At 35.9% G+C, this 23,862-nt stretch overlaps 1 protein-coding gene across 2 annotated transcripts in view; it reads right to left on the bottom strand.

The window, feature by feature from the left end:
• Positions 1-2,552: 2,552 nt before the first annotated feature.
• Positions 2,553-23,862, bottom strand: part of SLC7A11 (solute carrier family 7 member 11) — an 85,259-nt gene continuing 63,949 nt past the window's right edge. The window contains exon 12 of one of the 2 annotated variants that reach the window (XM_073237042.1): positions 2,553-3,295. In XM_073237042.1, the coding sequence (XP_073093143.1) occupies positions 3,276-3,295 (20 nt within the window). In that variant the 3' untranslated portion in view covers positions 2,553-3,275. Of the gene's footprint in view, positions 3,296-19,951; positions 22,061-23,862 lie in introns of those variants that run through there. The other variant, XM_017648722.3, reaches the window with a different exon arrangement.

Genomic DNA, 23,862 nt, shown 5'->3' with positions numbered 1-23,862 from the left:
AGTTTGGGGAAGTTTTCTGCTATTGTTTCTTCAAAGACACTTTCTATCCCTTTTTCTCTCTCTTCTTCTTCTGGTACCCCTATAATATGGATATTGTTCCTTTTGATTTGGTTACCAAGTTCTCTTAATATTGTTTCATTCCTGGAGATCCTTTTCTCTCTTTCTATGTCAGCTTCTATTCGTTCCTGTTCTCTGGTTTCTATTCTGTCAGTGGCCTCTTGCATCTTATCCATTCTGCTTATAAATCCTTCCAGAGTTTGTTTCACTTCTGTAATCTCCTTCCAGGCATCTGTGATTGTCCTCTGGACTTCATCCCTTAGCTCTTGCATATTTCTCTGCATCTCCATCAGCATGTTTATGACTTTTATTTTAAATTCTTTTTCAGGAAAACTGGTTAGGTCTGTCTCCTTCTCTGGTGTTGTCTCTGTGATCTTGGTTTGCCTGTAATTTTGCCTTTTCATGGTGATAGAAGTAGTTTGCAGAGCTGGTGCGAGTGATGGCTGGAAGAGCTTTTCTTCTTGTTGGTTTGTGGCCTTCCTCTCCTGGGAGAACAGTGACCTCTTGTGGCTTGTGCTGGGCAGCTCTGCGCAGACAGGGCTTCTGATTCCTGCCCGGCTGCTATGGAGTTTATCCCTGCTGTTTCTGTGGGCATGGCCTGGCTCGTGCTGCTGCTTCAAAATGGTGGAGCTGCATTGGACGGGGAGCTGCAGGGAAGGTATTTGGCTCTGTGAGGGTCCTCTGTGCTCTCTACAGCCCAGGGGATTAGAGTGCCCAGAGATCCCTAGATTCCCTGCCTCTGGAGTAAGTGTCCCAGGATGCTTCTCTCTGGTTTTGAGGTCCCTTTCCCTTTAAAACTTCGAAAAAGCACTCACCAAAAAAAAAAATTAAGTAAATAATTGAAAAAAAAAAAAGCCCCTTCTCTTTTCTTTGTCCTCGGGTGCCCGCCTCAGGGACCCACTCACTGGTCTTGCTGCCCTGTTTCCCTAGTGTCCAGCATCCCACAAATGCACTGTGTCTGCACTTTGGTGCGGATGGCTGGGGCTGGGTGTTCAGCAGTCCTGGGCTCCCTTTCCCTCCCCGGTCTGACTCCTCTCCTCCTGCCAGGAGCTGGGGGGAGGGGCACTCAGGTTCCGCCGGTCTGGGGCTTGTATCTTACCCCCTCTGCAAGGCGCTGGGTTCTTGCAGGTGTGGATGTGGTCTGGATGTTGTCCTGTGTCCTCTGGTCTTTATTCTAGGAAGAGTTGTCTTTGTTATATTTTCATAAATATATGTGGTTTTTTGAGGAGATTTCCACTACTCTACTCATGCCGCCATCTTGGCTCCACCTTCCCATTCTAGACTTTTGATCTCCAGAACTATATTTGTAAGATAATAATTGGTTTTATTTTCAGCCACTAAGTATGCAGTAATTTATTATAGCAGCAGTAGGAAACCAGTGCATCCTCGTATCTCAGTCTCTATGTCCACAACCCTGGTGTAATTCTCATAATGTCTTGCCTAGAAGATAGCCACCACCCCTTTACTGTAACTGTTCTTACATGTTGATCCTCTAGAACCTAGTCTCTACTCAATATAGGATTTTCTGAAAGTGTCCCATTGCTTCCCACCCAAAGGAATCATAAGACTCTTCACCAAGGTCTATAAATTTTCATATAACCTGGTGTCTCACCCATGCGCATAGGAGATTGCCCCTGGGAAAGTTCACACCGAATTCAGTGAGGTTGAAATATTAGGGGTAAAAGGGTTTATACCAAGCTTTATTTTCACAGCAGCAGGTCAAGTGCTGGAATCATGTTTGCTCTGAGGCAATCTGTATGCAGCAAGCCCATCTCCGTCTCTCTGAACAGAGCACTTGGTGGAGCTCTTTATAGTAACCATGGCAATAATGGCTCATTGCCAATGGGTGTGTAAGCATTAGCCTAGCAGTAGGCCAATTACATCAAATAAATTAGGGTCAGGTGAGGATTATGGCCACAGGAACTTTTGTTTTCCCTATACCTGGCCTCTGCCTACTTCTCCAGGCTTATGCCTTTCTTCCTGCCTTAAAGTCTGTTTGTGGTTGCTGTAAACTCTGTACAATCTTCCTCCTTGGCATTACACATGTTTCACCCGCTGGTAGAATGGGCTTTCTACAATCCCAATACTTCCAACCCCCTTGCCTGGTTAGTCTGTAAAGCCCAGTTTATTAATCATCTCTCCAGGATCTCATCTCAATTCTCCTTATATCATATATATATATATATATATATATATATATATATATATATATATATATATATATATATTTGATATGATATGAGTCTCTTTTTCATCAGATTGTTAATCAGTTGAGAAAAACTGCTTTATCTTTGAGTGCACAACACTCAGTCGGGCACATGGTAGTTGTTTATTATTTGTTGAATGAATTAAACCATTGAATTTAAACTACATAGTATTGTACAGCTATATATATATAAAGGTCAGTTTCTAGCAAAGGGAAGGGACTTTGCAGAAAATTGGAATAATATTGAGGAACTATGACAGCAACATTTCACCAGTGAAAGAAATTTTAATACATGTATTGAAGCATCACAAACCATTCAATTATTTAAGACCTGGAAAATACATCTAAGATAGGAAATGTATAAAGCACATCAAGGTTGTAGTGGTAAACTTCTAGTTTAAAAGTATAAATTACTTTTGCACTTGTCTCATGAAAGTATGACTCAGGTATTTGGTAAATGAAGGAAAAATATTTTATATGATAAAGCAGTAATGTAAAATCTATATTCGTGTTGGAACTCAAATGAAAGTCCCTGGAATGACCTTCCATTGCCACATTTATCTTATTATATAGCTAAAAGGTTAATAAGTCAATTTCAAGCGTTCTTTTTGCTGCTTCATTTATGGCAGAGTTAAAGGTAAATCAGGAGAATATCATGTGATATTAGCATTGAAAATCACATTATCTGGAAACTTCAGATTATCAGGTAAGAAGTTCTGCCAAGAAAGCTGAAGAGTGTGAAAGTTTGTTCCACATTTTTTTCTCTGAAATCTAGAAAATACCAGTGAATTTCCTAGATAATTAAGCAAGGGATTGCACTAATCTATGGGTGAGATGGATTTCCTTGGCTAACATGCAAACTAACCATCCTATTCTTTTTTTCTCTCCCTTTTATGGACCTCAGATGCATAAGTGACTGAACAAGTTGAGTATTTTACAACATGCACTGACAGTTCTCTCACTGGCACATGCATTTCTACCACAGGTCCTCCGTATCATTTTAATTTCTTGTTCAATGACTCCTCTTCTTTTCTGAAAAACAGTTTTAATGGAACACATTCTTATCCATTATTGCAGTTAATTCATTCAAAACTATTGTCTTTAAATAATACTAGTAAGCAGTTCCTCAGTTCATGGCCCTTCATCACAATCGAACTGTGCAGTCACTTCCCTGGTTCTGTTATACTGCTATTGTGCTGTTGTTATTGTTATTTTCCTCTGTACCCACATTTCCATTCCACCTGCCTTCTCCATTTCCTTCTCAGAAAGGTCTACCTGTAACCTAAAAATGTCACCTTTTTTTCTTCATTATCATCTAGTTCTAAGTATTTTGTAAATTTTTTGTACCCCAGTTGCTTAGAAGTCAATTTTTAAGATTACAAATATAGACTTTTTAAGCTCTCCTTTTATTATTGATTTCTAATTTTGACCTAGTATTGTCATAGTGTCCAAGATATTAACTCCCTGAGACTTAGTTGGTTTTATCAAGTCTCAGTAGGAACTCAATTTTTGTGAATGCTTCATGGTGCTCAAAAATAGTATTTGCTTATTGACTATAAAATAGGTATAATTATATATAAATATAAGGTATAAATTATATATATTCTATATAGATTATACATAATACATATTTAATATATAAATAGGTGATTATGTAAATTAATGTATACAATTAATTATAATTTTCAAACATTCTATATCTTCATGTCTTGTGGATTTGATCTAAATTTCTGAAGAACTGTTAAAATCTTCAACTAAAATTGGTAATTCATTCAAATCTCCCTGTTATTCTATTGCTTGCCCCCATTCCATCCTTACCAAAAAATCTCTGAAACCAAGAGGAATGTAGAACTATTAATTAGAAATAGAGTCATTTTTACTAGCTGTGGCCTCGTGGCAAGATTGCTGAAACAAGGCCTATAATTTAGTAATAGTAATTACTAAATTAGTAATGCCTTTCTATTTAACAGGATGTTCCAGTGATGAGAGAACCTCCCAAAAATACTTCCACTCTTAACATCTCCCCACAGCTAGGTATGGTGCTGACCAGATACACAACAGTGTGCCTATGGCCTGTGGATATCCTAAAGAACCAGTAATATTCATCATCCATTCTCCTACTGGAGGCAGTTTCTTCTGCTTTTGCCCAGTAAGCAAATATATTTCAATACTTATGGACAGACTGAAAATAAAACATTTGGTGGCTGGAGAATAGGAATAATTTTTAAATGCTTGTATTTAAAGACATGTAAAATATTCCAGACACTTGCTGTGTTACATTGGACAAACTATTTGACTCTAATTTGCCTCAGTTTCTTACTAAGAGTGTGGAACTTATAAAGCTGTCATGAGGATTAAATGAGTCGGTAGTTAGTGCTTAGAACAGTGCCAAAGGCACATAATATATATTTGCTAAGCATTAGTCATTTTTATCTTATCACTAAGATAAAAGAGTGCATGTCACTTTTCCTAGTCTTCCAATTTCTTTATTTATGCTTTGTGCTCATGTCTGTATGTATGTGGTGTGTGTGTGTGTCTACAGGAAATTTTGGGAGTTAGTACAGTCTCTGGGAATTCTGCTTCCTCAAAACCATTCATCCATTCACTTGTACAGGGACCCAAGGGACATTTTTGGAATCTGCTTAGAGTTAAACTTTGTTACCTGTAATTGTGACTAAAATTCCCAGGGTCCCTAGCCTCTCTGTACAGCACTGGACTGGAATTGCTTCACTATCTGAGTGGGGTAACAGGATGGGATCTGCAACTGGAACAGCCCACTGGCTTTGGACCCAAACTGGGCAGAACTGCCCACCAAGCTCCATAGCCAGACAGGGCCACTAGGTGCATCTGCATATGCGCAGGGCAGCTGGCTGTAATACAGTCAGACTCTGCTGCTGGAAGGAAGACAGCCAAGGTCTGCATGCCTGTTACTGTGAGCCTGATCCCCTTCTTCATCTGTAGCTGATTCCCTCAGTGATCCCATTTGGTAATACCTAAGTGGGTCCCCTAGGAAGCTTCCTGGAATGCTGGGGAAACAATATCCACTTTGGGCTCTCCTCTTCCCACTAGAGAAATCATAGGTTGGGGGACCCTTAGATGTGGGTTATGCTGGCCTGGAGGAAGGGAGATGCAGTCAAAATGAAACCATTTGTCTTACCCTTCAAATGTGGTTTTTCTTCTGTGTATGTGTGGTGGGGGGCAGTCTACGGGGATGATTCAGCCTCACCCCTAGGTTCTAGATTCTTCACAAAGGCATCTTGTTTGCAGGTAGTTGTTAGTTCTTTCAGACCCAGGTTTCCCTTTCCTGAAGTTCCATTACCAGATGTTTCTTTATGCACTTATAGTGATATATTGATTTCCTTAAGAGAATGATTTGATATCACCCAGGTGTGCCTAATGATAAGTAAAGGTTAATGTAGAAAGTCTATGATTATTAGTAAAGTGCTTTCTCAAATTAAAACTCTCAGATTTCAGTAAGAGAATATTGAATCAAAGGGCAGAAGAAATTGAGCAGTGGCTCAACTTTGTAATAGATGTTATTTATCATTTTTATTAAACTTTGTATTAGCCATGTGCTTTGCATTGACTCAGATACTCCTCACCACTCTATGAATAAGACAGATGACAAATATGGTTTCCATTTTTTGACTAAGAAAATGATTCCAAAATAACTAGAATAGCTTGCCTAGAGCAACAGGGGAAAGTCAAAGAGGTCAGAGAAGATATTCTGATTATCAGATCACTCTTAAATTTCAGACTATTAAATTAAACCAGCTGTTAGGTGAAGACAATTACTTTGTTTTATTTATAAGTCAATCAGTCATTAAATATTTATTTTGTATCTACTGTATGATTAACAATGAATTTTATGAGATGGGAAATGTACCATGATTCTTCAGTTCTTAGAACTCAAGTAATACAACTTTGATAAAGAATCTATAATAAGCCTAAAGAGCACACAATTTAATACAGTATGTGATTAACTTGAAACTCTGTATTACAACTTTAAATGTACTAAAGGATAAGTATTGGGCTTAATCATTTGGAAGATATGGTCAAGTGGTTCTAGAGGTTGATTTTGGATGATGTGTGTGTGGTTTACAATTTGAGAAAAGGCATGTATTTAAAGCAAACTATGCTTTTGGTTCATTAGAGTTAAGTCTAAGTAAAGTCAAGGATAGAAAATACACAAAAATTGAGGTCATTGGAGATTAGAGTACATTTCTATTTATGATGTGACAAATTTGAAGTAGTCAAAATTTCATCCAGATACCTCCTCTGATCTTTAGATTATGGGTAGGAACTCAGGTGAGAGAAGAGGATTCAAGACACATATTTTAATATACTTAGGGAGGTTTGTAAATATTACTTCTCTTCCCCATTTGAATTATAATCCAATTAAGATGTAAGTCAAAACTATAAGGCAGACAGGAGCACAAAAATCACATTTACTGCTGACACAGCTATAAAGGAGAAAGTGATTCATAGTTACAGGCAAGTGGGCTTTCCAATATTGAACTCTAGGGTTAGAAATATTTTCCCAGCCCACTTCAGGCAGTGTTGTACTATTTCATACCTCTTCCCACAGTTCTCTAACACTATAAAACTTAAAAGATAGGGCAGCACAGCAGAATTAATGCCCTCTGTGATCAAGGTGGCTCCCAGGAGAGAAGACACATAATTATCTTTTCCCTTCCAAACTTACCACTAAGATTAAGACCCACTCCTCTAGAATGAGGCTAAGGCTGTTTTACTAACATTGTTCTTTCTACGTTGAAGTAAATAGCAGCCAAGGGAGAAAAAGATCTCCTCTCCTCCCCCACCTATCTTATTTAGGAGTACTGTGCATAGAAATGAACCTTTGGGATCAGAAAATATATCTTTTGCATTTTGTATCCACAAGGTAACTTAAGAATGGTGCATGGAGAACATCAATTACTCAACAAATATTTTTTGATTAAATGAATTAAGAAAATTGGCAGTTGAAGATGATGTGACTTTACGATTTTCTATTGGAGAGAGTATAAAAATACCAAAGCAGAGCCCCATTGGGTAAGCTGGCATGACCTGGGTAGGAAATGTAGTGAGGAAGGAAAACTGAAATGGAAGTGGACATCTACTTAGACTTATTGTGTCTAGATGGATGCCTGTTTTGGGTGATGACACGACATACTGTAGTTTCAGAATACTTCCATTGATGACATCCTCTATTTCTCATATTTTGTTCAAGTTGACAAGCCATTTGGGCTTTGTGGTTTCAGGTATGTGATAAGTGAAAAGATGCCAAACAATGATTTTTGTATTATCTTCTGACCTCAGAGGCACTCAAATACACAATTTTCAGCCTTAACAAGCGTGTTTCAGCCTTAACAAGCTTGTGATATATTTATTATACATTATATATTATATTATTTTATGGACTATTTTGGATGCAAGTAACAGAAATCAATTCAAGTAATTGAAACAAAAGAAGGAATATGATAAGGATATAGCCATGTCTTGAACAACCATTTGTCAGGGATGCAGTTTGGTCTCAGAAAGGGCTCCAGACATGGAGCTGGAAAGCCACAGGAAACCATGACATATTCCCTCCTCATTTCTTATCTTTGTGTCTCTGTGTGACTCTACTAAGCTTTATTCTTTCATGTAGTGGCCTTTTCTATTCAATGCCTGAGTTTATACATCTCCTCTAATCAAGAGAAAAAACTCAAACTCAAATCTTCTGTCTGGCCAGTACCTTGGGAAACTGCAGATCACATGCTATGGCCCTCCTCCTGGGTGGGGAAAACGTCAGCTGCCCCATCCAAACACTTATCAAGCCTAGCCAGATATCCTGAGAAGCTGTGTGGCCCATCTTATAACCCTGTTCAGGCAGTCAAGCCAGTAGCCCTGCCCAACTGCAAAGCAAGCCTCCAACCCTGTCTGCAAGGGAACCCAAAGAGTGACCGCAGACAACCTTGGAGCTAGCCTATGGTACTGCCCAATTGCTGAGTACATCCTGTGGCTTGTAGTAGGTTGCAAGCCTAGCCAGCACCCCCACTCAATCATAGAGCATAACCTATGGCCCTGTCTGCCGGAGCCCAAATAGCAACCTTGCCTGACATTGAGGCACAGCCTCCAACACCACCCAGCTGCAAAGTACAGCTGGCAGGCCTGCTCATCCAGGGATTCCAGCCAAGAGATCTTGCCCAATAGTGGAACACAGACAAGTGGACTGCTCAATCAGAGATCCCAGCCTGTGGTCCAACCTGAACACAGAGTTCAGCCAGTAGCACCATCCAAGAGGGAAGCCCAGCCTGATGAACATAGATTTAAAAATTCTCAACAAAATACTAGCAACCGAATTTTAATAGCACATTAAAAGGATCATATGCAATCACCAAGTGGGATTTATTCCTGGGATGTAAAGATGGTACAATGTATACAAATCAATAAACATTATATAGCACTTTAACAAAATGAAAGATAAAAATAATATAATCTTCTCAAAAGATCAGAAAAAGCATTTGACAAAAGAGAACATCATTTCATGATTAAAGACTCAACAAATTAGGGATAGAAGGAATATATCTAAATATAATACAGGCCATATATGACAAATAACTATCATACTATGGTGAAAACTTGAAAGCTTTTCTAAGACCAGGAACAAGACAAGATCACCCACTCTCACATAGCACTGGAAATCCTAGCCAGAATAATTAGGCAAGAAAAATAAATAAAAAGAATCTAAATCAGAAAGGAGGAAGTAAAATTATCTTTGTTTGCAGGTAATATGATCATATGGTTAGTAAACTCTAAATACTCCACACACAGAAAAAACTTTAGAACAAGTAAACAAATTCAATAAAGTTTCAGGAGACACAATTGACATGCAAAATTCAGTTATATTTCTATACACTAACAACAAACTGTCTTAAAAATAACTAAAGAAACTCCTTGTTTCATAACATCAAAAGCAATAAAATACTTTTAGGAATAAATTTAACCAAGGAGGTGAAAGATCTGTATATTGAAAAGTGAAAGACAATGCTTTTGAATGAAACCGAAGAAGACAAATGAAAAGGTATCTCATGTTCATGGATGAGGAGACTTACCACTATCACATGTCCATACAACCCAAATGATCTATAGATTCAATTCAATTACAATAAAAATCCACATGACATTTTTCACAGAAATAGAAAAAAATCCTATAATATCTATGGAATCACAGAAGTTCTTGAATAACCAAGGCAATCTTAGAAAAAAGAACAAAGTGGACGCATCATACTTCCTGATTTCAACCTATATTACAAAGCTATAGTGATCTAAGTGTGGTACTGACATATGAACAGACACATGGATCAATGGGACAAATCAAGAGCCCAGAAATAAACCCTTGCATGTACATTCAACTAGAATTTGACATGGAACCTAGAAAACTCAATAGTGAAAGGGCAGTCTTCAATAAATGGTACTGAGAAAACTGAAACATCACATGCAGAAGAATTGAATTGGACCCATTGTACTTACTTACACCACTATAAAAATTAACTCAAAATGGATTAAAAACCAAAATGTAAAACCTGAAACCATAAAACTCCTAGAAGAAAATGTACAGAAAATTCTTGACATTGGTCTTTGCAATGATGATTTTGTAGATGACACAGAGAATACAAATGACAAAATGAAACTGAATAAGAGGGACTAAATTAGACTAAAATACTTCTGAACAGCAAAATAAACAATAAAAAAATAGAAAAGACAACCTATAGGAGAAAATATTTTTTGACCTTATATTTGATTAGGGATTAGTCAAATATATACAAGGAACTCCTAAAATTCAATAGCAAACAAAACAAAATACATTTTAAAAATGGGCAGATGATCTGAATAAGCATTTTCCAAAAAGATATACAGATGGCCAACAAATACATGAAAATAAGCTACTAGAATGGCTATTATCAATTAGACAAAAGATAAGTATTGATGAGATGTGGATAAAGGGTGCCTTGCATTGTTAGAGGGAATGTAAATTGGTGCAGCTGCAATGGGAGAGAGTGTGGAGGCTCCCAGAAAAATTAAAAATAGAGCTACCATATGATCCACAATCCCACTTCTGGGTATATACCCAGAGGAGAGAAAGTCAGGGTCCTGAGGAGACAGCTGCGTTTCCACGGACATTGTGGCACTATCCACAACAGCTAAAATTACAACCTAAGTGTTTGATGACAGATGAATAGAAAATGAAAATGTTCATTTGAAACTTGCTTTTTGAAAGTTTCTTAGAAAGTCACTTGAAAAGAGTAAACCTCCAATGTTATCACCACAAAAAAAAGGGGGAACTATGTGAGGTGATAAATGTGTTAACTAGCCTTAATCATTTCATAATGCACACATATATCAAATCATCACATTGTACACATTAAACTTACACAGTGTAATTTGTCAATTATACCTCAATAAAGCTGGGAGTGGGCACTATATCAGAAAATTCTGTTTTCCAAGGAAGCGTTCTTTAAATAATTTCAAATAATTTTTCTTAATATATTTCCCTAATTCCTTAAATAAAATTCTTGTTATCTTGCTCAGAGAAACTTTTCTCATCCATCGTGAATTATGAAGAGTGGGGAAAAAACTAAAAATTCATTCTCTGTATTTCTACAGAACTCAAAAAAACCTCACATAATTTTAGGGTATTGGCATTTTTCACATGAAGCCATTAGTCAAATGAAGGATTCTTTTACTTCTGTTAATTTTATGTCATGCAAGATAGCTTTTGTTTAATGTTTTCATTTGGGCAAAAAATAAATTTTAGAAGTTAAGACTAGGTTAAAAAATTATAGCATCAGAAGAACATTTCTCAAAAATAAATCACAAACCATCCTAGAGATGATAGTTGGTGAATGTTCAACAGTGTAGATCAGATAGAATCTAACTTGGAAAAGAGGAGGGAAAACATGCTAAGGAGAGACAATAACACTTCTGGAAAAACAGATTTTGCTCATTCGTTGGCCATATTTCTGCAAGTACTTTTTTTTCAAAATATATATTTTAAGCCTATTGTAGTTTATAAACACTTTTGGCAGTGTGAACCAACTGGGTAAGATATAACAATAATAAAAAAAGATGCAAAATGGAAATTATTATTTATTATTTGAAAGAATTCTATTCAGAGATTTTAGGAGAGAGTAAGATTTGAAATTTTGATAGAGTTCAGTGTTCATATTATGTGTGAATTTCACTGGCCTGTGCCATCTCCATTGTACTGGGTGAAGACCAAAATCTTGAACATTGACTTCTAAGTCCTCTACAATTGCTCCTCTCTAGAGATGCATTATGTGTTTTTATGCTCTAGCTGCACAAGTCTTGTGTTTATTTCCTTAAACAAGTCTTGCTTTTTCTGGCTCAGGGCCTTTATTTCACAGTCCACTTTGCCTTCAACACTCCTCATTCTACCTCCACAGTTGATGTGCATCCATCCTTCAATATCAATTCATATTATATCCTCAGGAAAGCCCTCCTCAACTTCCCAGACCAGATCATGTCTGGGTATTCTTACACACCTGGGACTTATCCTAATTTTTAACATTACATTTGAACAGTTAATAAAAAATATCTAATTCCCCAAGTCCATGAAGCAAGATGATACTGTTAACTGTTGTATCTCTAGCGCCCACTGTGTTTCTTGGCATAGGGGAGGAGCTTAGTGAATGTTCGTTGAATGAATAATTAAAGTTTGACTTTAGCTCCTTGAGTAATAAATTCTGAAAGGAATATGGCAATTTGGGAGTAAGAAGTAAACAGAAGTTTAAGGCAGAATTCAGAACATGAAAGAAGTTTTTATGTATCGCTAAATTTTAGGAAATGGATTACATGATGGCAATAATGACATGTTATATAATTACAATGTTAGTTACTATTACAAAAATAAGATCAGTTTATTTTTAAGAAAAATTGAAAGGAGAGGAAAATAATTGACTTGCTCACACATTTCTTAGGGTTATACTCATTTATACTTAATAAGTTGTTATATTATGGCTAAAGGGTATTTCTATTTTTATAGTATTTAACCTGAATTAACATCTTTGAAATCCTGTTTCGTATCTTTCAGACATTAACAAATCTTCAAAGCTAAAAATTTAAGGGGTATTGAATCCTGATTATATTTTATTTCTGAATTCTTTCAAACATCAAATATTTTTACATCAAAGTTTTAACCAATGCCTGCTGGTGACTAAGTGTTCTTAAGCTTGAGACTAAAAAACAGTAAGATGGTTATAAAGACCTGACCTTCAAAGTCAGATCTCTAGGAAGTCTGCAAATATTATTTTTAGGGCATATGGAGGCAAAGCAGCAGTACAGTCACACATGGACTGCCTGCCCCATCCCAGCACACATCATCATCTTGTCTTTAGAAATTAGACATAGCCTTAAGATTCAAGTAGAGAATTATTAGAGAATTCAGTTGCAAAAGCCTCTGTGAGCCTAAACCAGCATGTTAAACAGCCTACAGATTAAAAACAAAATTATTAGCCATTTTGTATTATCAAATATTTGCTATTTATTTTCATTATACACATTTCCAGACATGTTCAGTAAGTTTAAAGTAAGTGTATCTACATACCACATGGTCTGCATTTCTTTTCAAAATCATTTAAATTTAACAGATGTCAAAGTCATTAGAGTTTTTTTGTTGTTGTTTCCTCCCAAAACATTTAACCAGGGAAAAGTACTACTTAATCTCCTATGTCTATTTCAAAGAGAAGTTGGGTCATCAAAAATTTGGGTTACCTTCTGCTCTACATGTCAGACTGTTACTTTTATCAAGTTATTATTATGAAAAAGATACCTTATCAAAAATATAGGAACCTAAATGTCTTTTCCCAGGAAGAGTTCAAAGTAGGATATTTGACTGTTCATTGTCTTCATCAAGTCCCACCTGCCTACATGAACTGGGGGTGGAAGGAAGAGTGGAGAAAGAGAAAGAGGAGAAGAGGAGAGGTAGCAGGGAGGGGAGGGAGGAGAGAACGAAACTCCCTGGGCAGTTTTCTTACCCTCTGAAGGCAAGGCATTGCACAGAAATATTCTTTCCAGAGAATCTAATGGATTGCTTAAATTTAGAGGTAATAAAAACCACTTCTAATAAAAGCTTATCATGAAACCTAATGAGTAAAAGTAATTTGTTCATTCGTTCATTTATTGAATTTATGAATTTAATAAGTATTAACTGAGTGCTTACTATGTTTTAGTCAGTGAAAGACAACAGTGGCAGATCCAGGCAGAGAAAGGAGTCAGGTAAATCAACTCCAATGGTGTACAATGAGTTCTACAGAAGAGGTATACCCAAGACGGTGAAGATATTCTGGGGTCGGTCCTGAACTAGCTCGGTAGAGGTTTCCGGAAGAGGTGACTTTTGAACTCAGTTCTGAATGCTGGGTGGAAGTTTGCATGTGGGGAGTACAAGACAGGAATGTGAGAGGAAAATACAATTCCTGTAAGAATCTGCAGTGTGTCAAATTAAATAATGACATTTTTTCTTTGTTATACTACTGAAAAGACATTTAATACAACTTCAGGGAGTGTGGAAAGTGGTCATTTGTAAGTGGAGAAACAAAGGTGGCAGATTATGGAAGTCTGTAGTGTGACATAAAGGAGTGTAAATGTTATCCATCTGGAGAAAATAAATAAATGTGGAATTATTGAAGATGTTTATCATATTTTTGCTTCAGAAAGAAGATTCTGGGGAAATGTGTGAAGGCTGAATTAGAGTTGGACAAGAGATGAGACTTTTGTTAAGAGACAAGAAATGAGAAGAATGAAGTAGGATAGGTGAAAATAGAGGAGGGAAATTGCTAGATATTTTGGACCAGAGGACAGAAGGATGTAGGCCACGAGGAGGAAGAATCTACCATGTTTACAGAATCTGTCATCACTTTCAGTTTCTAGTATAGGAAATTGATGTTAAGTGGGATACTCTAACAAATTCACAGAATCAGTGATAGGTAAATGTAATCATTAAAACCAAGGCCTTCAATTTAATGGCATGTCCACTGCTAGAAAAACAATGACTAAAAAGCAAAACATGATATTTATTATGTAAACTATCAAATGTTTATTAATTTCCATTTAAAATATTTTCAAGTAAAAATATGTACAAAAAACATAGATACAAAGTTTGAAGCAACTAGAGGAATGACAGGTATTATATGCATAAATATAGAATTAAATCCAATGCAGAATTGAGTGACATCATATTGCCCCCAAATTTATTCCATACAAAAACACATGTGTCAAGAGTTTCCATCAGATGAAGGAACACTTATTTCATAGTGTCTTACCATTTACACAAATAGCCCATAAACACCATCTGGCAATGTGATTGCTGTACCAGAACTCTCTCCAGAGGGAAATCATTAAGCTGTAGAAAAATACATTTAATTTCACATATCACATGCTGGTCTAGGCATCAGTGCCAGAAAAAACTAAGAAACACAACACAATGCACAAATGAAAGTCCCTTTGCACCATTAATATTCTCATAGTTAAATATCCTAGTCCTCCTAATACAGTTGGAATGTAGATGCAGAAAAGGAATTTTTCTCTTTAAGAATTTATTACTATAAGACACTGTGTGAAATTTGTATAAAAGACACACAAACTCCTTTGCCCCACCACAGATGAGGACCATTTAAGACATTGAGACTTTTTCTTCCTCTGTTCCTGCATTTTAGATCCCCAGGCGAAGCCCACTGTTCTCCCACACTCCATTTAGGGGAATGGTACAAGGTCAAGACAAATGCATTCCAGATCCAAGTTAAGGGATGTAGCTGGTCTATAAATTACAATTTAAGCAAAGATCAGAAAGATAGCCACCAGCACAATCTCCAGAGTAACCTATGACTTTCTCACTGGGCTAAATGGATTCCATTGGCGTATTATTGACACTGCCATAGAATATAAAGGCACTTAAATATACATTCATATATAGTACCTAATAACATTTTAATATGAACACACCAATGCACATACAGATTGTTCTACCCCATGATAATTGAAAAAGAACTTACTGTTACTAGGTCAGATTTTAACACAAAGCTCATTAAGCTCATTTTTACAAAGTACAATACAGATATACATATAATAAAAAACACATGAAAGACTCATCATAAAATGTATTCTGAATCAATACCTAAAAACCATCTCTGCCAGTGCATCACTACCATCTATGCCACTGTAAAAACTAAACTGTATGAAACCTTGAGTTAAATCTTTGTCAGAAAAGTAGGACAAATTAAGTTTACCAAGCATTCAGTACAAGAGGTCATTCATCTTGCCTTTTTCTGACTTGTGCTTATTACAAAACCAAAGGCAGCCACAGTTCAGCATCAGTAAAACACAGTTCCATGTTTGTTCACCAATATGACATGGAGAGAAGACAGTGTATTTTATGGTACTATATGCAATGCACTCTTAATACATCTGATGTTTATGTTTGCAAAGTTCTCAAAATGTTGAGAGGTACCACTGAAAACTCATTACTATTGTACTGAAATCCATTTACAAAGAGAATCTGGAGCCAATGCCTGTGTTCAAAATAACCATTATCCTAAAAGAGTAAAGCAATATACCACTCTCTGAACATGGTAATGTCAACAGAAGAATCTGGTTTTCAAAATGTCAGTATCAACAGTTCAGTTCCAGACTTATTATTCTAGTAATAACTTTCACAAGGGAAACTATTAGGTGAAATATTTCCCCAAGGGGGTCTGGATTGAAATAATCCCAAAGTACTTAAAATTTTGGTGGATTCTTGTGCTATATGTGATAACTATAGCTACTTATATTGCTCTTGCTTCTAGAATAATTAAAAAGTGCTACATGGTAGTGTTTGAAATCATTAATATACACAGTAGTTTAATGTAGATCATTTCTATTCTAAGCATACATTCATTTGAAATTGTGTTTTATTTCTCCAAAGAGTTTTTCTACTTTAACAGAGTATTCTTTATATTATATTAGTAAATGGAAATTTGGAATAAAGGAGAAATTCTAGGAAAAAAATAATTCAGAAATTTTTTGAAATAAGGAAATTCAAACCCAGAACCAGGGAACCACATTACATTGCTTTCCAGTGTGATATGAATGAGCTTCCAACTATGAGCTGAAGAATGTTAATTAGAAGGAGTAAGTGAGGCTGAACCTCAGAATCCTCATTTAAGTCTGGCCACTCACAACCCAACCAATTATAAGATGTGATATCCAAAGGCCTAGTATGCTTTCCTACGAGATGCTGTGCAAAATACCCTGCTGCATGAAGTGCTCAAATACAGTCACTGCTGCAAAAGACATAACTCTGCATTAATCTTTTCTTTTCTAGCTTTCAGCATGGCCTTGAGAGGTTTAATAAGAGGTAATAAGTCTCAGCAAGGAAGCCTTCTAACCAATAAATTAATTCACTTGAAAGTCATACTTTAAAAAAAAATCAGTAGTATGTATGCAGAGGGAAGAAAGTACGTTCAGTGCATCTATCTCCATGGCTCTCATATGCCTAATGCTCCATAGTTTCTTGAGAGAATTGTTATCTATAAAACCACTAAGGCAGTTATTGATACCACAAATGTACCTTGATCCAACTAGTTGAAATATACACATGTAACAGATGACTATTTGGAGACTGTAACCATACTCCAGTGATACTTTAAAGCCAATGGTGACACAAACAAAGAGGGTGGGGACTCTCAAGGAAGTAAACCAAAGTGATTCACAACAAGAATATCCAGATAATTGTAAAAATTCAAAATAAGATTCATTCCTGTCTTGAGGATTTCATGTCAACATATAAAACATAAAACAAGGGAAGTCATTGATTCATTCAAAGAAAACAGAAATGGATCAAAAGAATCAAATTAATATCCTTATGAAGTCTAAATCAAAAGAACAGTATCTCACAACATAAGGAAAACTGATGAGTTTTCTGTGAGACCATGATGTGTATCTTTGTGAATCTGTAACAGATCCAAAAATAGACCAAGCATTTATTTTTAGACACTAGCTGATTTGAAAATGCAACATAAAGGATTATCTCCAAAACTGACTATTAAAAGATATTTTTAAGTACAGTACTAATACTGCCTAAAAGTTATACTTTTAGGTATTACACATACATTGAAGTGGATTAAAAATACTGTTTACAGGGAAATTAAACTAAAATACATTTTTAGGTAATAGTTCTTTTACCTTATATAAATAATGTAAACAGGAGCTGTCAAGATGACTTATCTACTCTAATTTACATCCACCACAAGCTTCTTGTCAGTTATATAATGCCATGTCTTAATTCTGGACTTTGAATGGTTAGGAAAGTAAAATGTAACTCTGTAAACATCATCAGCACCAACCTACAGCATACCATGCAGGATAAAATGAAGCAAGATCACATTTAAGTCAAGACCAATTCCTTGACTCAACTGTACTCAAATCCCAAATCTCTCTATATTTCTTTCCAAACTAAGAAAAAGAGCTACAATTAAAATTCCATTCATTGTCTTTCCATCACTTAGAACTGACATATAAAATGTCAAAAGTGAAACTCTTCTTATAAATCACATTTTTGTAGAGATACTTCAATTAACTCACTATTTTATTATTTAAAAATATGCCCTACAAATAGCCCATGCTTTGTTCTAATAGCAAAAGTATTGCGAGTTATTTTATCTTACAGGGATACATGCAGATTTTCTAAGGCCAGAAGTATATACAATTTTGCTGATCTCCTTCAAGAAAATCATTTTAAAGTACTTAATGCAAAATTAGGGACAGGACCTTGGAAGGAGTATGTCTAAATGAGGGGCTCTGAAGCCTACATTTCATTGGCTTCTTGGGATATCCAGCTATGCACAGTGGACAATTTTTAATTTTTTATACTATATTTTCTCTATGCTACTACACTGCATTATAAATTACACCAAAATTTGTTACCTCTATTCACATACTACCTTCATTTCCTGGTACTCTTATCTTCAGATTTTTATCTTTTTATAACCTGTATCTCAATTATAAGAAATCAACTACAGGCATACCTGTTTTGTTGTGCTTCACTGTATTGCACTTTTCAGATGCTGCCTTTTTTACAAATATGGTCACTGCTGCAAAAGACATAACTCTGCAAGGTTTGTGGCAGTCCTGATTTTAGCAAATCTATCAGTGCCAGTTTTCCAACAGCATTTGCTCACTCCTTATGTCACATTTTGGTAATTCTTACAGCGTTTCAAACTTTTTCATTATTATATTTGTCATGGTGATCTGTGATCAGTGATATTGACTTGCTGACAACTCAGATGATGGCTAAAATTCTTTAACAATAAAGTATTTTTTAATTAATGTACGTACTTCTTTTAGACATAATGCTGTTGCATATCTGATAGGCTATAGTATAGTGCAAACATAACTTTTATATGCACTGGGAAACCAAAAATTCATCTGACTCACTTTATTGCAATATTCACTTCATTGCAGTGGTCTGGAACCAACCTTCAATTATCTCCAAGCTATGCCTGTATAGGTCAAGGATGCTCCCTTTCTTGGTTAGCATTGCACTCATCTAAATAATGACAAAATAATGAGTTTCCTGAAGACTGATTACAGTTCATGATGAATTCCCTTAAGTTTGGTAATTATACACAGGTTAACCATCTGTTGATATATATCAAATAGCAATTGCGGAAACAATTTTACCGGACACATAGGGCAACCTTGAAATGTGCATATTTTAGTGTTAGAGATACTGCCATATGTCATTAATGTAACCAAATAATCTTTCCTAGCTTTGTGCCAGCAGAGTGGGCAAAATATAGTATAAGCACAGATGCATGTGTGTCCAGGGCACACTCCTAATGTTTACATTTGGTTCTGAAGTCAGCCATCTTTTCTAGGACAAATCTTTAATCTCCTAAAGAAAGACAAAAACAGGATCTATTTCCAGGTGACTAAATGCACCATTTATAATAGTCCAGTTTTCTTCATTTGATCTAAGGAAAATAACATAGTATTTAAAAAAATGGGTTTTAAACATTTTCTGAATTATTCATTATTGTGAAAGGAGAATCAATCCATTTTTAAAATTAAATTGTTTTAACTTTTGGAATCTTTACTACATCTGTTTAATTCACAATTAAATACTTGAGACTTTATGTATACCCCAAAAGTGTACTACATTTGAAAATAGTATATTAGTTATCTAAAATTGTATTGTCCACTTTTACTTTTTGTGCTATAATAAACTCATAGTATGTATATAAACTCATAATATAATATGCACACTGGTATAAGTATATCACAAGTAATAGTTTATATATATATGTATAAAGTATATGTAATTCTAAATACATGAGAAAATTTTTTCACTTAATATAAAAATATACATATATATAAAAGTGTGCAGGAGAGTTTTTCAAAATAGAATCTGCTTGACATGATACAGTTCTGAATAAAAATTATGAATATTGATCCCCTGATGACAGAAACCCTGTGTCTTGCATTGATATATCTCAAAAATATGTTGAAGTATAGCTTGATCTTCCTCGTCTTTTAAAAACATTACTGAGTGACTTTCTGTTTGGTTAAAATGGTATTATAATGGCATTATCAATTTAACAATGCAAAAGTCATTTTTGAAAATGATGCAAAAAATAATATGTATTCTAATTAGCTTGTACAATGATATATTTAAAGAGATGTTAGAATAAAAAATAAACAAGTAAATAAAATGAGGAGACCTATCTGCCACAGTTAATACAAGCATATTAAACTTCAGGAACAGTCAAGAGCTACACAAACCTCTCCATAAGACTTCACCACATTTTTCATTAAATAAGAAAAAACTCAAGAAGAGTTTGCTGGTTTAGATTTTACAGGCCAACTTTTAAAAAGCAGGGATATAAAGGAAACATATTTTTAACTCTCAAAACAGTATAGTGGGGAGCAATGTGGATGAATAGATACAGGAAGTAGAGACTACAGGATCAAATTTTGAAAACCATATGGTAAGAGAAAGAGGAAGGATTTTGTATGATTATGTATTTAAAGACCTAAACACTAGGTTTGGCTGAAAAAAAAATGTCAATCTCAGATATATATTAAATGTTATCAAGAGTAAAAACTGAAATTAGTGAACTGGAACTGCCTCAAATTATAAATCATCAATCATTTACTTTGGTCAGTTTCTATGAACTCTGTATCCACTGCTAATGATTTTAATGAGTGTTATTCTTTCAAAAGTTCTTGTTTTAAAAATTAAAGGATGAAACATACTCTGGCTGTGACTGTTTCATCTTAGATGTGTATAAATAGTAGTAAACAAATTTCATCATTATATTACTCATCTGAAATGTCAGAATATTTTATAAATTCAGTATAATGACATCTGAATAACACATCATGAAAGCTTCTCCTTTTTCAGTGAATTTGTTATCAGTTATCTCTTTTGCAAGTTGAATGATACTTAAGGTGAGGAAATTACTGACACGGTCTAGATATAGAAGTAGAAATGTTTTAGAAATATCAGTTGTAAATCTTATTTAGCAGTGACATTTCTTCCTCAATTTTTATGTAAACATATGCCTTTTCCTAATTGATCTGGACAGTTTGATTCAAAGAGATATTTTTAACAGAATATAAAATATATAAAGGAAATGTACAGACTGTCAAAATTCATCATAATGTAAAAAAATACATGAAATAAAAGAACTGCTCTCAATTCCTAACACTATACAGATATGATTATAGTTGGGCATAATATTTTGGGCATTTTCTTTCTTGATGATTTCTTGATGATGTCTTCTATGGATACTGAAATTTGAAGATTTAAAAATGTACTTATTTAGATACATTTATAAAGGAGTAAATTATTAGTGAAACAAGTGATTGTGCTTAAGAGGATTTAATACCAAACTGACTATTATTTGCTCTAAAAAAGGTGTTAAATGCTTTCCTGCAAATGGGCTGCCATGAAAACAAAATGGCACATAACTGTGGAACTTCCTGATAGAGTGGAAAAAAAATCCTAACATAATAAATTCTCTAGGATTTTTACTCAAACATAATTTCTGGATTTGTCTCATAAGCAATAGTCCCTACAAGTTCTTCTGATTAAAATTAGGCATCCTCTTTGTTCTTTGTTTAAAATGATTTAAGTATAATCCATTAAAAGATAAGTGATATCTAAGTTGTTACCTAGAGGGAAGCAATGCAATGCCAATGTAAAATACAATGTCTTTCTTTCCTCCATCTATAATGATGACATGTATTTTTCACAGTATAGTCATCTACAGTATGTAAAAAGTATTTTTATAAAACTCAGATGTACAGAAAACATCTCAGTCTTCAATTTGAAAGTTCTTAGCCACAATAAGATATGTTATAGAGAAAAACCACAGAAGCAATTGTCCATTCCGTAACCTTTCCCTCTAACCTTGATGAGTAGGTATCAGGAACTCAGGAATCATGTGAACTCGGGGTATAATTGCATATCAGCCCCCTTTAACTACATGGAATTGTAACTAAACTCCTCAGAAACCAGTTTGAATACACTAAATAATATTAATATAAATGACTGATTCCTTTAGTCCATCACTAAAATTGCAAACTTTTGGATTTCATGAAATGAAGTCAAGGTCCGTATTTTGTTTCAGCCCTTTGGGCAGAGGCAAGACCAAGGATAAATAGCCAAGATTTCAAACGCAGTAATTCATAATTTATGACAATCTTCTTCTGGTACAACTTCCAGTATTATTTGTAATGTTCTGGTTATACTGTCTACAAAGAAAGAGAGAAGAGAAATTTAAAATGCACAGAAATCATAAATGCATGAAAATAGCAAAATGTGAATTATGTGGGGTTGAATACTGAAAATACATAACCGCCTATTTCATAGAGCACTTTCAAGAATTATTTACTTCATTAGAATCCCATCATGCTCAATTAATTTATTTGTCACTTCTGTAACTCCCCATGATGGCTTCTCAGCAAGAATAAGAATACATTAATATTTTGTATTCAAATAAGGACTTTTATTCATGAACCAGGAGGCTGAGAATATTTTGAGAACATAAGACCAAGAAATAAATAAATGTTCAAAAATAAACTTCATATTCAGTTTAAAACTGATTTGTTGTTTTGGTACCTATGAAATTACAACCTCAGCACAATCAGAAGAAGAATCAGAATATAATTTCCAGTCTCAAACTTGTAGTGTATTACTGAGCAAAACATTTTATCTCCCAGGACCTCACTTGCCTCATCTGTAGAATAAGGGACTTGTGTGAATCAACAAATGGAGGGCTAATAGGCCCCAACATTCATCTTCTCCACAAAAAAAATAAGAATAATAAACAATTAATTAATTAATAATTGAATAAATAAATAAATAAGCAAGCTACACACAAAAAAGCTAGTGGAGCTCAGAAATCAAGAACGGCCACATAGAAAAGCAAAGGAAGCATTTTGCCTGCAGCATCCCATCTCCCAGTCAGAAGCTACTGGGAAGAATTCTCTTGGAGAAAGTGCACTACACATAGGGGAGCAAGAGGCCCAGCAAGCCTCACAATTGGCGACAGTTACAGTTTTTGCTACAGAGGTCTCCCGCAGTCTTCCACGATCCTGATGCCAGCTGATGGAGCAACCTGGAGTGCCTCCTCTCTGCACCTTTTCCCAGAAGCTGGAGCCTTTGCTGAGATGAGACTCACCTGCAGGGGCCCGTTTGCTGCTGTACCTATGTTCAGCACATCACCACACAGGAGGTGGGAGCTGCCACTTCGCTTTGCCCACTCTGGCCACAGGTTGGGACACTGTCACACTATCAGGCAGCTCCTCGTGAGCTCTTCTCCCAGGTCCCAAGTCATGCTCTGACTGCCATTATTGGGGCCATGCTGCTGCCCTGAGCACCCCTGGGCCTCAATCCTAGGACAAGATTCTCAACTGTTATTTCCAAAACTGGCTCTCGATGGCCTGAGTCCTACTCCCTGGATTCCAGCAGCTCTGATCTGTCACTGCCCAGGACACTACCACTACCTGGAGCCCCACCTCCATGACAGGCTCAGGTTCAGACCTGTAACTGCTGTACCTAGGGACTGAGCCCTGTCCCTGCCCCCATGGAGGGATGGCTATGAACCATCCTTGCCTGGGTGCCACCATCCTTCCAGGCCCTCCCCTCAGCCTTCAGGTCAGGGCTCTGGCTCACCAACACCACACAAATCTACCACTGCCCTGAATCCACCCCCAGGTTCCAGGCTGTGGCTCTGAACTGCCATTGTCAGAGCCATGCAGCACAATTACTGGGCTGTGATACCAGTGCATTCTGCACCTGGGCCCTTGCTACACTGCATTCCCCCCGCCAGCAGGCACCACAGCAACAAGCCTCTGAGACCCAGGTACCAAGGATATCTTCACATACCTACACCCCAGAGACCACTGCCATGGCCACAGCAAGCGTACCTATGCCCAAGGACCTAGGTGCTGTGGTAGTTCCATTGACAACTGATCCTACGACACCAGCTCCAGGACTGCTGTGAGGGCTCTGCGTATCATCAGCACACCAGACCAGATGTCTCCTTGTCTGG

The sequence above is a fragment of the Manis javanica genome, chromosome 5 (genome assembly GCF_040802235.1).
Source record: "Manis javanica isolate MJ-LG chromosome 5, MJ_LKY, whole genome shotgun sequence".
In the NCBI taxonomy this organism is placed as follows: domain Eukaryota; kingdom Metazoa; phylum Chordata; class Mammalia; order Pholidota; family Manidae; genus Manis; species Manis javanica.
Note: the sequence above shows the minus strand (reverse complement) of the source record. Positions and strands in the feature narration are given on the sequence as shown.